This window comes from Manis javanica, chromosome 7 (genome assembly GCF_040802235.1).
Source record: "Manis javanica isolate MJ-LG chromosome 7, MJ_LKY, whole genome shotgun sequence".
Lineage (NCBI taxonomy): Eukaryota > Metazoa > Chordata > Mammalia > Pholidota > Manidae > Manis > Manis javanica.
The window spans coordinates 80,225,943-80,238,304 of NC_133162.1; the positions used below are offsets into that span (position 1 = coordinate 80,225,943).

The following is a 12,362-nucleotide window of genomic DNA, read 5'->3' on the forward strand; positions in this document are numbered from 1 at the left end:
TGGTGTAAATACTCTTTCTGAGCTCTCTTGTGTCAAGAGGGAAGCTGCCAGTGTCATAAAATGTAGTGAAATAATTAGGATTAATGGGTTGTATTTATTGCTTTAGTGTTTAATATAACTTATTTAAAAGTAAGTTCATAGGACCTGAATTTTGATAATGAATGCATTTAATAGCTGGCTTGCAAAAAGTGCTTGAAGGATTTAACAATTACCTTTCACTAGCCAGTACTAGCTGGCCCCAGCACACCATTGGGTGCCCCCCACTTGGCCATGAACTTATTAAAAATGCAAGTCACTTTTCCATCCTTACTAAGGAATAATGCACAATTAATCTGACTTCATTTTTCACATTTAATTGAAGGCTGCACACTGGCAATCTGAATTATTTTGTTTCTAAATGTTTGGCATTTATATAAGAAAACCAGTATTATGCTTTGCAAGGACTGAAATTTGGGGTCCTGTTAGCCATCTGGCTCTCATGCAGTGCAGCCATGCTCCCCCTGCAGAGAAAAAAACCCAGCAATTTGGGGGAAGCCTGCTTTGTTTCCAGAACCTCATCAGTGAGGTCTTGAGAGATCAATTTTCAATTGCTGCAATTCTTGCCTTTTAATTATCTTGGTTTGGCTTTATTGTGATCAATTTAATTTGTTGTGGGTTGGGTGGTGAATCCTACGGTGTGACTGCTCCTTATCGCATTACTAATGTTTGTGGCCTGTAATTTTCTAATAAGCCGACTTGAATTTGTGTATACATTGTGGTTCAAATATGAGTCATTTATATTTCTTTCACTAAGGTAGGTCAGTAATATGAAAAATTATTTTTTGGCTCATATACTTATATTCCACTGTAATGTAGCACTGCCTGTGAATTTGTGCTATGTGAATAGCATATGATGTGTTGTATCCCATAAAGTAATAATTTGCTGGCTTAGCTCCAAGTTTGGGGGCATCATTTTAAAACTATAAATCAAGATTTTGCCACTATGCAGATGTTTATAGTCTTCTGTAAATAACAAATAATTCACTTGTGCTCGCCTCTGATCTTTGTCATATTTGTTGGATGTCTGATGGCCAGGGTGGACTTGGGATGGCTGCTGGGGAGCTTTCTTTCCCTTATGACACGAGTCAAGTGAAGGCTGATCTCCTCTCCTCAACTGACACTGGCAGGTCTTCTGCTTCCTCCAGGAGTGAGTGCCTGTAGTGGCTAGGATGCTAGCTGGTTCAGGTGACCGGTGGTCAGGTGAGAAGTACACTGCTCTGGCCACTTTCTGCCCATTCCCTGGGCACTGTGGGTGGCTAGAGCCCAGTTCTACCTGACTGAAGCCATTTCCTGTGACCATGAACTTCTCCCTTTCACAGACCTGAACATGCTGATCACAGGGAGCAAGGGGGACCTAAGAACCAGACCTCAGAGCACAACCAAGTGGGATCCTGGGTACAAAAAGGGTGGTTCAACATTTGAAAATCAAGCGATGTAATACACCTCATTAACAGAATGAAGGGGAAAGTCCCCACATAATCATATCAATTGGTACAGAAAAAGCATTTGACAAAATCAACATACTTTCATGATAAAAGCACTCAATAAGCTAGAATTAGAAGGGAACTTTCTCAACGTGAAAAAGGCCTATATAGAAGCCCACAGCTAGCAACATGCCCAGGGGTAAAAGGCTGAAAGCTTTCCCTGAAGGTAAGGAAGACAAGGATGCCGCAGTATTTTGCCACTTCAAGTCAACATAGCATGGAAATTCTTGCCAGAGCAATTCATAAAGAGAAAGTAATAAAAGGCATCCAAACTGAAGTGGAAGAAGTAAAACTATTTGCAGATGATATGATCTTATATCTAGAAAACTTGAAAGAGTTTAACACAGACTATTGGAATTGATAAAATCAACAAAGTTGGATTTTAAAAATGTTGTATTTCTGTACAACAATAATGAACAATCTGAAAAAGATATTAAGAAAACAGCTCTATTTACATAGTATTAAAAAGAAAAAAGTATTTAGGAATAACCTTAACCAAGGAAGAGCGAGATTTGTACCCTGAATGCCATGCCCTCCCTGCCTGCCACTGCTGAGGCGTGGAGGGGAGCCAGGCCAGTCTGACTGCAGTGCGAGGGGTGCTGCCGGCAGCCCTGGCTGGCCTGACTGAATGGACTTGCCTCATGTTCTGGCCCCTAAGTAATGGCCTCAGGTTCCTTCTTGGGAACTTCCCTGTGGGAATTCCATGCAGCCTGAGTCAGCCTTCCCAGAGTCCCCCACCCCAGCCCTACCCCGTTACTCGAGGACCCGGGATCAGCCACCAAGTCTTTGTGTGGGGGGCTGGGGAAGGCACCATGGCTGGTCTACTCTGGGACATAGCTTTACCATCCATTAAGTAACTGTATCATCTCACAAAAGACATACTTTCTCTGAAGTACTGGATGGAAGAAGCCACTCTTAAGACAAGAGGCTCTGCAAAAGCTCTGCTCGTTGTGAGGATAAAAATAAGCCATCCCATCTGCTCTGGTTACCTGTGAGCATGTATGCTGATTTCCAGCTGGTCTTGCAGATGCCTTGGATATGAGCTGAAGGCTGCAGTGGAGTAAGCCCAGAAAACTTAGAAATCTGGTAATTCACTGTTGGCCTTTGGGGTCCTGGGATCTCACCCTCCTCTAGGTTGGAGCCATGCTTCCAGAAGGTTCACTCAGTGTGAGTTAGCAACTGGTGGCCTGAGAGCTGTGTCCAGGAAAGCCTCTGGCCAGCATATTTTGGACAAAGAGAAAGGGGAAAACCCAGCCCTTTCCCCAGAGCTCCAAAGATGGCTCTCTAAGAACATGTGAGGGGAGAGGCCAGTTGCCGGACTCCAGGAGCTCCTGGGTCATGTGCATGAACTCCAGCCAGAATGTCCTTCTTCCCAACTGAGATCATCTTTCCAAGGAAGCATATGTTGGAAGAAGAGAGTCTGCATCCAGAAATCTTGAACATTCGCCATCCCATGGAGCCAGAGCTGGATAGGAGGGAGGCAGGCTCTGGGCCAGGATAGGGCTCCAGAGCCTGGAGCATAGCCACGGACGGACGTGCATAGCCACAGACATGCCTGAGGGCCCAGCCTGAGGGACCACCCCCTCCCTGCTCTCTGATGACAGAGAGGGCCTAAGGCTATTTGTGTGGGCGCCCTGAGGTTAAGGTAAAGACCCGAGACAGCTCCAAACAAACCATGGAGAAGCAGCAGCTTGTTATTAAGTCTGAAGGAAAAAAGCAAAACTCCCTTCCCCATTTGCTTGTGGAGCCTGAGGGAGAGCTCTTGGTTTTACATTTCTGTGTGGCTGAGTTTTTCCTTACGTGGTCCACTGACTCATTTCTTTTTAAATAGCTACAAAGAGCAACTGAAGATAAATTCAGAAGATAACATGTCCTCACTCTAATCCTCAGCTTGTCAGGTATCTTCTGACACTTTCTCTGCAGCATCAGCACAGGATGAGGCCATCGATGATTCCTGGGACTGGGTCTTCCCTGGGAGAAACTCTGCGCTCTGTGGGCCACCCTCTGCCTGGCCAGCAGCATGTGAGACAGCGTACCACTTCTTCCCTGCTTTGGGTGTTAAATCTGATGATAGGAGCTCTTCGGTGGGCAGTGCAGTGGCAGGGTGGCTGGTACTCCTGTAAGGGCCCTATTTCTAGTGTGAAGAGAGCAGCAGTGTCCACTGAAGACTTTACAGAGCCTTGGCCACAGAGCTGCCACGACCGACGGCCCGCTCTGGGTAACATCAGGCTCCTTCTCCAGGCGGACAGGCAGTTTCTGGTCATGCATTAGTTCTGGGGTGAATGATTTGACTCTCCCTGTGGCCTAGAATGTGGCACAAGCCAATTTCTGGAGTTAGAAGTGAGGGGAGGCAGGAGGTGGTGTCTCCACTTCCTGCTGTGCCTATGGCTGGCTTGTTTCCTGTTGGTCTCTTTCCAGCTGAGGAAACCAAGCTGGGAAAAGTGGTTTTTGGAAAAAAAGTTAAGACAGGAAACTACTCAAGGCCTTCTTGATGAGGTTTAGGGCTCCTGTGCAGTGTGTCAATGGAGGTGGACAGGAGTCAGCACTCCAAGAAAATGCTGTGTTGGTCCTTTTGGGGTTTTGGACACCGACCCTGCTGGCTGTGGCAGTAGAGCACAGACATTCCTGGCAAGGCTGGAGAACCAGCTGGAAGACTGTGGAAGCTGGGATGCATGGGCTGGGCGGGCCTGGGCCATATTCCCCTCCCTTCCTCTGGGGGTCAGGAACCCTATATGGGTGGTCTTAGCTAAATATCTGTATGGAGCAAGAGGAGGGGCTGGGAAAAGGGCCTTCCCATGGGCGGAAGCAGCCCAGAGGCCACATGAGAGTGAAGGACAGTTCACATCTTTAGTGGGGCTTTGCTCTAAGCCACTCCTTTGGAAGCAGCCCATGGAGAAGAGCATTAGGGCAGCCTGACAAAGTGGCCCTGCCTTCAGGCTTGACATTAAACACCCCACCTCATCCCTCCTACCTGTACCTCAGCTTAGCCCTCTGAGCCTCACCTCTTCTCTGAAGTAGGGTTAATAGAGTATACCTAGGAGGATTTAGAAAGAACATATGTAGATACTGGGGGACTAGAGGAGCTGACCTAGGTAACTTTCTAAAGTGGTGTTTTGACTAGAAAATGTAAGGCTAATGACAAAAGCAATGGTATATAAATATCATAATGTAATTGGTAAAGTGGTTTCTGTGGGAGAAAAGGACTATCAATAAACACTGTACAGTAGTTGGCAAAGTTGTTTCCCATTGGGGTACAAGTTAACCATTCTGACACTGCCATACACAAATACTGGGACTGAACAAATAAGTGAGTGGATAGTGGGTGGAGGCTGGTGAGCCATCCTCCCATCGTCCAGGGGGAATCCCAGAGCTAAACTGAGCTAGGAATGTGCACTATGGTACAGACCCGTCAATGAGTCATTGAACTAGAACATATTTAAACATCACAGGGAAAATCAAAGTCCATTGAATTACTATGGCTGCATAACAGATTGCCCCCAAACCTAGTAAAAATGGGTTTTTTACTAGCTCATGGTTTCTGAGAGTCAGGAATACAAGCAAGGCAGATAGTTGAATTTAGAAGGGATGGTTAGTCTCTACTCAAGATGTCTGGAGCCCCAGTTGGAAGATTCAAAGGCTTGAAGCAGAATCGTTTGGAGGCTCATTCACTCACATGTCTAGTGGTGGACTGGGCCCTTTGCCAGGACTGCTGATTGAAATACCTCCATGTGGCCTCTCGTTGTGGCCTGGGCTTCCTTACAACATGGTGGTTGAGTCCAAAGAAGAGTAAAGAGAAAGATGGAGAGAGAGACAGATTGAAATGAGAGAACCAGGAGGAAGTCATATTGTTTATTATGACCCAGCACTGAGAGTCCCGAAGCACCACTGCTCTGCATTCTGTCGATGGAGATAGGTACAGGGTCCACCCTGGCTCCAGAGAAGGGAACCCATTTCTCCATGGAGGAGCATGTGGGCTGGAAGATACACTGGTGTGCCCTTTTTGGAAACTATAATCTCCCACAGCCCCATTTAATCTTCCTCTCCTTCCCCAAGGTCACCACTCCCCAAGGGGTGTGGTTGTCTTCAGATCTCCTCTGCCTTTGCTTACATAGACTGTATAGATTTGGTTTGCAGCTTTTGCAGGAGGGCTAGCATGTTGAATTTTTACATAAGTGGGATTCCGTTGCATTTTGTTTTTTTCACTTAGTATGAATTCATGTATTAGCACATGTAGAACTTTCTTTTTATTGCAGTATAGTATTCCAGTTTGGTTCTGCTGTCATTTATTACACTATTTATTTTGATGGATCTTTGAAATGATTCCTTTTTTTCTATGATAAACAATATTGCAATAAATATCTCTCTGTGCTATTTTACACACATAACACAAAACGTGGGTGTTTCCCAGGGAAGAGATGAGATGATCATAAATTGCTGAAGGAAAGCACATGCATGCCTGCTTTTAATTGTACTACCGAATTTCTTTTGAGAAATGCAGTATACTGTTACAAATAGAGTACAAAAGTTCATTTCTGCAGGTACACACAAACACTTAGTACTATCTGTGTTTTTTGTTCTTGCTTGTCTTATGGGTGAAAACAACCTGCTATATGTAATGTGTTTTTAATTTGTAGTTTCCTTATTACGGTTCGGTTGAATGTCATCTCCTATGTTTATCAGCCATCTGCATTTCCTCTCCTGGGAATTGACTGCTCATTTCCTTCACTGAACTGCTCATTTCAGTTTCAGAGAAAATGCATATTGAAACAGTGAGTTTGTTTTAAGCAATGAAGTTAAAAAAAGATGACAAAAATTCTCAGAGCGGTGATGATTGATGTTTAAGTTTAGAAAAGCCACCCTTGTAATTACAAATTAGCATATTTTCTTTCTAAATGTTTTTAGTTAAAATTTAGCCCCAGAGCCATATGAGAATATTCTTCATTGTTTTATGAGACCAATGTTGATTTTTTTTAAGTGACTAAAATTTTTCAGCATCATTTATAGAAGAGTCTTCGTTTCCTCCCAGACTTGTTATGTACTTTATCTCTAAAAAATTCAAATACATAACATGTCTTTTTTTTGAACTACCATATCTTTCACTGATCTAGGTAGTCTTTGTGCTGGCACAAAAAGCTTGGTAGTGTTTTTCTTCATGCTATGGCCTCTTGTTCTGGAGAGGTGTATATTCCTAGTGCTGGCTGTGTGCATGATGTTGGGGTTACTCAGGGAATACTGGGATTATTTTCAACCCATCATCTTTTAGATGATGTTTAGAATTTGGAATCCAGAGGAATGGAGTTGGTGAGGCTGAGCTGAGGTGAAGAGAAATGGGTAGAAGAGTTTTGGAGGGCGTGTGTTCAAACACTAGAACATCCTGGAGCAGAGAGGGATGGCAGGGGGGAAGGCATGCCAGAGTGATTGTGTCTGGAGAAGTGGGAGGGGACTCAGAGTCTGGGGTGACACCTCAGGGCTGCAAAAATTAAGATGCAGAGAAAAGACAGCTCTGTGAGGCAAGCACACTTTTGTCAGCCCTTGTAAATGCCACAGGCAACTCCTAAGCGTTTGTCACTTGTTTATTAATTTGGCAATTATTTCTAAAATGTTTGTTGATGTGTCAAACATTATTCTAGATGTTAGGGCTATAACAGGAAAATTGAATGAAGTCTCCCTCCTCATGAAGCTTACATTTAAGAAGGAGGAAATAAATGCAGATAAACCCATCATGCACGTACACACATACTATCATGTGGGTGCTAAATGCTGTAAGGAAGCATAAAGCAGAGTAAGGTGAGAGACAGATAGGGGGTTGAATTGTGCTGTTTTCTAATTAGGGAGTAGAGGCAGGCTGCCCAGATAAGGTTATTTCAGTGAGACTGCAGTGAGAGTCACATGCAGACCCAGGACTCTACGCAGAAGGAAGGGCAAGCCCAAGAGCTCCTGGCAGAGTGTGCCAGGCGTGTTTGACCTGGATTGGCGGGTCACCACAAGTGAGGGTGAGTGTAGAGGGTGGAGACATGAGAGAGGTCCCTGGGGACCCAGGTCATGGAAGACCCGGCAGACCCAGATGATGGAGGTCTGGAAACTTTGGGACAGTGGGGAAGAGGCAAGATTTTGTCTTTCCAGTTTCCACTGTGTGAGGTGAGCCCATTTTTGATGTTGGGTGATGACCATACATATGTGGGCTTTAGTGTGATTCAGTCAATGTGATGTGAATTTGTGGGTATGCATGTGTGAACATATGTGTGTTTAGTGAATATGGGTGTGTATTTGTGTGTATGTGTGTGTGTGTGAGTATGCATCTGCATGTTTCAATGTGTGTGTCTGAGCAATTATGTATGTGTTAGAGTAAGTAGGTGTGTATGTGTGTATGTTTAGGTGTTTGTGTCTCTGTGTGTATAAATGTTTATATGTGTCTGTGTGTCTGTATTATATTTGTGTTCCTGACATACACAGGCAGGGGAAATGAGATCCTCGCAAGAAGCCTCTCCTGGCATCATGCCATGGGTCACAGAACAGACTAATGTCACTGATGAGGTCACAGAATAAAGCCAGTATCCTAGTGACCATGGAGAGCCCAGCCTCCAGGCTGGGGCCAGTAGAGGGCTTCAGCACAGCCAAAGCCCACCCTCATCAAATAGCTGGAGTGCTGAGTCCCCAGGTGCTGGGGTCACATCAAGAAATGCCACTTCAGGGACCACAGGGGAGACCAGTCACCAGCAGATGGGGCCACCCTTAGTTTGGCCAGCCCGGAGTCCATGGAGGAGAGTGTGGAAGTGTGCTGGCCAGGTGGGTCAAAAGAAAGGGCTGGAGGGTGGGACCAAGTCTGTCCCTGGGAGGGAGGTTCTGGATGGTCGCCCCTTGGTGTTCTTACTCAAGTGTTGTCTTGGCCATAAGAATGGATGGTGGGTATGACTGAGGCTATTGGTGAGTACAAGGTGATTTCAGGAGGTATGAGAATGAAAATGGTTAATCATTATGTATTTTCACAGGCATTGAGAAAACCAGAATTAACATGGCAATTCTGTGATTTCTGAATGATATACAAAATTCTTTTATAATAAATGGATTACAGTTAATTTAGAGCATCAAGTTGAAGATCACTGTGAAATGCCTAAGAGTAACACCGGCTCTCAGGGCTGAGTGCCTGGTACCAGCTCTGGGTCCATCAGTCATTTAAACTCTCTGTGCCTCAATTTCCTAATCTGTCAAATGGAAATCATAATAATGCAATGTATTAGGGGTTTTTATTTTTAATATTAAAGGTGTTAAAGCATGGCAAGCACTTGTATAGGATGGGATACAACTATGGTTCAAGGAGAGGGCAAGATGGGGGCACATCACAAATGCCAAAGGGGAAGGTGGGGCTTTACTGCCTGCCCAAAGCACTTTCCATGTGTGGCTTTTCAAATTGGCTTTATTGAGATGTAATTGACATAGAAAAACTTCACCAATTTTAAGTGTATAATTTGAAGAATTTTGATGTGTACATTTGTGTAACTACTTCCATAATCATCATGTAGAACATTTTCATCACCCCCAGAAGTTCTACTGTGACCCTTTGCAGTCAGTTCCCTTTGCAGGGCAGACCTGCTGCCCCAAGCTCCTGGTAACCCCTCATCTCCTGTCTCCCTATAGTTTTACCTTTTCTAGAATGTCATCTAAATGGAATCATATACTTTATGGCTTCTTCACCCCGGCTGCTCTCACTCAGCATAATGCTTTAGAGATTCACCCATGATTTGCATGTACCAGTGGTTCATGCCTTTTTTGCAATGGATAGAATTGTACAGTATGGATGTACTACAGTCTGTCTGTTCACTGGTTGATAGTCCTTTGGGTTCAGTCAAGTTTTTGGCAATTACATTCATACACTGTTTGATCATTATCGTCATATCCATAACTTACAGATGCATCTGTCTATACCTTCTTTGATCCTTATCATGGCCCACAAGGTAAGCATTATCATCTCCATTGTATGAGGAGACAGGTGCAGGAAGGTGGTGTTACTTGCTCAAGGCCCTTGCAGAGTCCTTGCAGGCTGTAGCACAGATCCCTCGCAGGCACTGATGAAGATGTCTTTCCACCTCTCAGGGACTGTAAAGAGAAGAGTTATCTCTACCGGGGCCAGCCATTCCCTGCGAGGATGACATCTGCTTCCCCAGCGGGGCTTGGAGTGTGCTGAGCTGGAGCAGCTTCCCATCGTCCCAGGCCTCCTCTGAGTACCAGTCTTACTCCCAGTACCAGTCTTGCTATTCCTGCATGTGCAAAGATGAGGACGCTGCCCCCAGTAAAGTGTGTGTGCCTTCTACACCCATATGCAGACTGTGCAGGGTGTGGCAGTGGCCTGGGAGACGGAGACTGGCTTCGAGCCAGTTAGCAGGAAGCCCCACATTCATGAAGCCGAATTCATCAAGAGGCAGAGGAGAAAAGTCTCCTCCTTTGAGGTGGCTTCCAACACCGACCTGCACTGGCTCCTGGAAGCCAGCAAGAATGACTGTTCCCCAGAGGCGGATGACTTGGAGCTGCTGGACTCCCTGGAGGGCTGCCTGCAGGAGCTGTGGGACACTCTGGACTGGCTGGTCACCGTGAAATCTGGGCTCTGGGCTGCGCTGTGTGGACTGCTGCCAGGTCTTCCCCACACTGGAGGTACTGCTGCAGCACGCCCAGTATGGCATCCAAGAGGGCTTCAGCTGCCAGACCTTTTTGAGGAGATGCTGGAGAGAAGGCAGGCCTGGGCACAAATGCAGGAGCTGGAGGAGGAGGACCAGAGCTCTTCAGACAGCAGTGAATGTCTCACACCCCATGTCAGGGTGCTTCAAGTGCAGCAGCAGAAGCAGTGAAGGGGATGTGCCCTGCCCTGCCCTTACCTCTGGACCCTCTATTGCTCCTTCTCCAGCCAGCAGGACCAGAGCCACCTGAGCAGGGAGAGAGGAGGAGGGCAGGGAGAAGGAAGCCAGCCTAGCATGGAGCTGGGAGGGCCGTGACAAGGGAAGGCAAGGAACACTTCCAAAGGGCACAGCATTTCAACCAGACTCCATTTCAAGTGTTCAAGTGTTTCTGATGGTGGGAGCAAGATCTGGAGCCTACAAGCATGTGGCCACTGGGATTTCTATTTTTGCTGGTGGATCAAGCAGGTCATGACTCACAAAAGAGTCAACTGTAAATGAAGAAGCTTCAGTCCTATTTTTTTCATTGTTAGGAAGCCATCATATATGCCCTAGTTCTATGTCTTATTTTTGTGAAATTAAACTTGAATGACTCAGAATTTAAGGCAATGACTCATTGAGTAAACCATGCTATCAGGTTGGACCCCATGGGAAATTGCCATTTCTGTAGGTTACATGTAGCACAGACCCCTGGAGACAGGCAGGTTCCCAGAAATACAGATGGTGGCTGGGTAAGTCCTGCTGACCTATGAGTTCATATGTCAATTCTGTGTTTTAGAGTGTTGCTACAAAATTCATTTTCACCCCCCTATGTGTCCCCAGCTCAAGGGGCTGCATTCATTGAAGAAAATACATGGATGATTCACTGTGTGTGTCAAGCATGCTGATGAAAATACCCCAATCTTCCAGTGAGAGGCAATTGCGATACAAGGGAATGAATCAGATATAGGAGGTTTGGGGAGCCCAGTGGAAGGCCCCCAAACTCATGCTGGTTGATGAGGAAGGAAAACTTTCAAAAGGAAGTGATGTTCTGAAAGGCTTGGAATTAGTGAAACCAGTGTTTCTCAGCTTTAATGCTGTTAATGTTTTAGGCTGTATAATTATTTGTCTTGGGTGGGAGGAGAACTATTCTGTCTACTATGGGATGTTGAGCAGCATCTGGCCTCTACCAGATGTCAGTAGCACCCCCTTCCCTTTAATTGTGACAACCAAAAATGTCTCCAGGCATTAACAAGTGTCCACTGAAGGCAAAACTGTGGCTCAGATGAGAATCACTGAGCTAGACAAAAATGAGGATCTGGAAGAGGGAATGGTACAGCACAGTATTCTTGGGCAATTGCCAGCCACTTGGCCTGGCTAGAATGCTGGAGACATTTCTCCTCTCACACACACTGAAAATTTAGCACCTACTCTGTGCCAGTTAGAAATAATTTTGGAAGTACATATTTCATGACCTGCAGGGCCCTGCATAGCCCAGCCTTTGATAAGATCTCTATTCCCATTTCTTGGCATCCACTGTTTCAGTCACTCTGCTCCAGTTCGATTGGCCTTCCTTCTTTACTAAAATGCTCCAAGCTTTCATACTTCAGGGCCTTTGCACTTGCTCTTTCCTCTAAATGGAGTGCACCCCTTCAGTGTTGCTCTTTTGGCTGACCACTTGCTCAGCTTTGTCACTTCTTCAAAGTGGCCTTCTCCCACCATATGATAAATGCCTCATTTTAAGTGTAGGTGGTTTTAAAGAGAAGTGGCATGACCAGATTCATGTTTTAAAAATACTCTGGTTGTATGTGAAATACGGATTGGTGCAGTAGCAAAAGAAAAGAAGAAGTGGGGAGATTCCTGAAGAGACTTGTCGAAGTCCAGACAAGGATAGTGTTGCCTGGCTAAGGCTGGTCACAAGCCAAGAGGGAGAGGAATAGATGAATTCAAGATATTTTTTGAGAATAGTTCCAAAGGATTTGGGACAGGCAGATATGAGGGTGGGGAAAAGGGGCTTGTCAGGGTGGATTCTCAGGTTCCTAGTAGGAGCAAATGATAGGTGGTTGTACAGGAACTGATATGGGGAATTTTGGAAGAAGATCAGCCCTGTGTGTGTGTGTGTGTATGTGTGTGTGTGCACATGTTTGTATGAACACATGTGAATGTGCACACATGTATATATGTCTGCACATAT

General features: G+C 45.4%; 1 protein-coding gene across 1 annotated transcript; it reads left to right on the top strand.

Annotated features, from left to right (window-relative positions):
* Nucleotides 1–1,652: 1,652 nt before the first annotated feature.
* On the top strand, nucleotides 1,653–10,736 carry FAM170B (family with sequence similarity 170 member B). Its single transcript, XM_073240051.1, is given in 7 exon segments — nucleotides 1,653–1,689; nucleotides 3,447–3,642; nucleotides 8,182–8,334; nucleotides 9,626–9,812; nucleotides 9,815–10,111; nucleotides 10,113–10,218; nucleotides 10,221–10,736. Coding segments are annotated over 7 exon segments (1,119 nt in total). The 3' UTR covers nucleotides 10,364–10,736.
* The last annotated feature ends 1,626 nt before the right edge of the window (nucleotides 10,737–12,362 follow it).